The following is a 3,503-nucleotide window of genomic DNA, read 5'->3' as shown; positions in this document are numbered from 1 at the left end:
TTCTTTTCCCCTGTATGGCTTGAAGTTATTACATAAAAGGTTAGAGGAATCGGTTATGGGTTTCTATGAGAAGACTTCATTGCTGGAAGCGTGAAATTGGCGCAACTAGACTGTTGGTCTGGTCCGTTTTTACCAGGGAACACTCATTTTTACAATCAAGTTTTATAATTTGGACTTGCTGTTCAATCGTGTAACTTGTCATCGTGATTTTATATCTGTGACTAAATAATAAAGTACAGATTATGCATAAGCAACACGAACGATACCAACAACGACCCGTTCCAATTGCCATGACCTGACTTTTTTTGTCTTTGACGGATTAATTTGAAAGTAAACTACGACTTCATTCAAGTGAAAAAAAGCAAAACGCATCCCAATCCTTATTACCTTCATATTACCAGTTATTTTCTAATTCATTTTCGATGTTCGCTACGTCCGTGAAAAGTGCTCGTTATCGAAATTATTTATTAAAACCAAAGATTGTTCTATTTGTTGGTGTTGGTTGATTTTTCCGACAGGGCGGAAAGAAACCGAAACCGGCTTGTCTCCAAAGCAAACTTGATTAGGGATAACAGAAATTCGTTCCAAAATAAAGTAGGTATTGTTTTATTTCCTCCTACCAAATTTTCTAGCGGTATTTTTGGAAAAAGACGATTTCATTTCTTGTAAAAAAAGAAAAACAGTAACTTAAGCTATAATATAAAAGATAATATTTAACTATACAACTGTCGACAAATAACGGTACCACTATCGACAAATAACGAAGAAGCTACCGATAAATCACAAAAAAATATGCATAAATTACTAAAAGTATCTATAAATCACTACAAAATATCGATAAATTACTATAAAAGTATCGATAAATCATGAAGTACCTATAGATAGGCATCAACAAAAAAATCACTTGCGATAGTGATATCAAGTCTGGTAGTTCTGTAAAGCTCTGGAAACCTGCGATTTTGCTTTGTAACTATAAATAACGATAACAATAAAATTGTCATTTAAAATCTTTATTACCTACGACTTTTTGCATTTTAGCGACGATGTTTGTTACCACTTTTTGCATTTCAGTTGGCGATATGTAGATATATCTGTTTAGTTCTCTTTATATAAATGTGTTAGTAGTATGAATGGTCGAAGTTCCTATTGGGTATCCTTGAGCAGGCATTAATTTACATTCATATGAGTCGACCGAGAGATTGGTATATGTACCTTCAAATGGGTATGCAACATCGGTCCGCCCATCCCCTTTTAAATTAAAAGTATTGCTCTGATATATGTATTTAGTTTTAATGTTGGGCAAATGGAGCATATCGTTGGATGATGTGGAACGATATACAATAAATATGTGTGTTGATTGCAACATCATTGAAATTGATTAAATAATGTGATGAAATAGGTACTTTCAACTTCTTATGCATAAGAAATACTCGATGGGCGAAATTTCATATAGTACAAACATACATTAGGGCGGGTCAATTTGTATGGGTGATTTTTTCGACTATGCGCGAAGGATTCTACGTGCAATTCTAAGCACATTCGCCGAAGAAACCATGTATATGAAATCATTTTGCAGTTTGCGAAATTGCGAAATTAGGTTTCTTAGCATTTTGCTGTAGCGTCGTAAAGAAGTGCTTAAATTTTGTAAAAAAAAAATGCTATAAGCGGTTTTTGATATGAAGTATTCATTTCTGCACTTATCTTTTTCTTAAAACTTCCACCAGAGGGCGCAACAATGAAAATTTTCAAATTTTTTTCGAAACCTATTTTCGCAATTTGGCAAACTCCAAATTGATTTTAGACCCATTGTTTCTTCGGCAAATTTGCTTAGAATTACACGTAGAATCCTCCTATGTTATACGCGCATAGTCAAAATAATTGACCCGCCCTAACATACATTTACTACTGAGTGATGGTAATGACGCGGCGTTTCAGGCAAACCCAAAACAGACTTCACTTTCGGTAATTGATTAATTTGCCTACAATTAGATGCCGGTTCTTCAAGCAGGCAAAAACATTTTCGTTGTTCTTTCATACTTCGATTTCTACTCAAATTCCATCAACTGATCATCCTTAAATTTTCTATACAAATATTTGAAATAAAGGTTAACATTTCTACTTTAATCGCATCGCATCACCCAAATTACTAACCCATTATCAAGTAACTCACAGTAGCTAACAAAAATACAGTTATTTACAACATTTTCTCCCTTCCATTTTTTTTTGCTATTTACAGAAGCGCTGCGACAATCTCGCCCGCTGCCACACATTCCTGCCGGCACAACATTGCTGGCGGACGCAGAGTTGCCCGGCCAGGATGGCGCTTCGCTGCACACACAAAGCCACAGTCAAGGCCACAGCTCAGCCACATCTGGTTTTGAGTCAGCACATCGTTGGACATCCAAAGAAAATCTGCTAGCACCCGGCCCCGAAGAGGACGATCCACAATTATTTGTAGCATTGTATGACTTTCAAGCTGGTGGTGAGAATCAACTAAGTCTGAAGAAGGGAGAACAGGTGCGTATTTTATCGTACAACAAATCGGGCGAATGGTGTGAGGCACACTCAGATTCCGGCAATGTCGGTTGGGTACCATCGAACTATGTGACGCCACTTAACTCGCTGGAGAAACACTCTTGGTATCATGGACCCATATCGCGCAATGCAGCCGAATATTTGCTCAGCTCAGGCATCAATGGTAGTTTCTTGGTGCGCGAAAGTGAAAGTTCGCCAGGCCAAAGGAGCATCAGTTTGAGGTATGCACGTTTTGGGCGAATGTTCATACATACATATATGTATACATATTTGAAAGCTATAATAAAGTAAATAAGGAAATTTAATTATATCACTCTCTATTTTGGGTTTTTTTCTATGCGCAGATACGAAGGGCGTGTATATCACTATCGCATCTCAGAGGATCCGGATGGTAAAGTTTTTGTCACAGCGGAAGCTAAATTTAATACACTCGCCGAACTTGTGCATCATCATAGTGTACAACATGAAGGGCACGGGTTGATTACGCCATTGCTTTATCCGGCGCCCAAACAAAATAAACCGACCGTTTTCCCACTCAGTCCCGAACCGGACGAGTGGGAAATCTGCCGTACGGACATTGTGATGAAGCATAAGTTGGGCGGCGGCCAGTACGGTGAAGTGTACGAGGCTGTTTGGAAGCGTTACGGCAATACTGTGGCTGTGAAAACGCTCAAGGAGGATACAATGGCACTCAAGGACTTCCTCGAAGAGGCGGCTATTATGAAAGAGATGAAGCATCCAAATTTGGTGCAACTAATTGGTGAGTAAAGAAATTGGTGCTACGAAGATTGTTGCGTTGCGGGAAGTTGCAGCATATTTGAAAATGTTAAAATGAGCATTTAAATCAGATCCATATCTGCCTTGCATTTATAATTACATATCTTTTTATTTATTATATTTTCTCTAGGCGTTTGCACGCGCGAGCCACCCTTTTACATCATCACCGAATTCATGTCGCACGGCAATCT

General features: G+C 38.1%; 1 protein-coding gene across 1 annotated transcript; it reads left to right on the top strand.

The window, feature by feature from the left end:
• The first annotated feature begins 1,218 nt into the window (after positions 1 to 1,218).
• On the top strand, positions 1,219 to 3,303 carry LOC118746957 (tyrosine-protein kinase Abl-like). The gene is made up of 3 exons (XM_036480951.1): positions 1,219 to 1,222; positions 2,237 to 2,756; positions 2,880 to 3,303. Exons 1-3 carry the CDS (start codon positions 1,219 to 1,221, stop codon positions 3,301 to 3,303), a joined length of 948 nt encoding a protein of 315 aa, XP_036336844.1.
• The last annotated feature ends 200 nt before the right edge of the window (positions 3,304 to 3,503 follow it).

Source organism: Rhagoletis pomonella, unplaced genomic scaffold (genome assembly GCF_013731165.1).
Source record: "Rhagoletis pomonella isolate Grant_MI unplaced genomic scaffold, Rhpom_1.0 Rhpom_scaffold_00011, whole genome shotgun sequence".
NCBI lineage: Eukaryota > Metazoa > Arthropoda > Insecta > Diptera > Tephritidae > Rhagoletis > Rhagoletis pomonella.
Note: the sequence above shows the minus strand (reverse complement) of the source record. Positions and strands in the feature narration are given on the sequence as shown.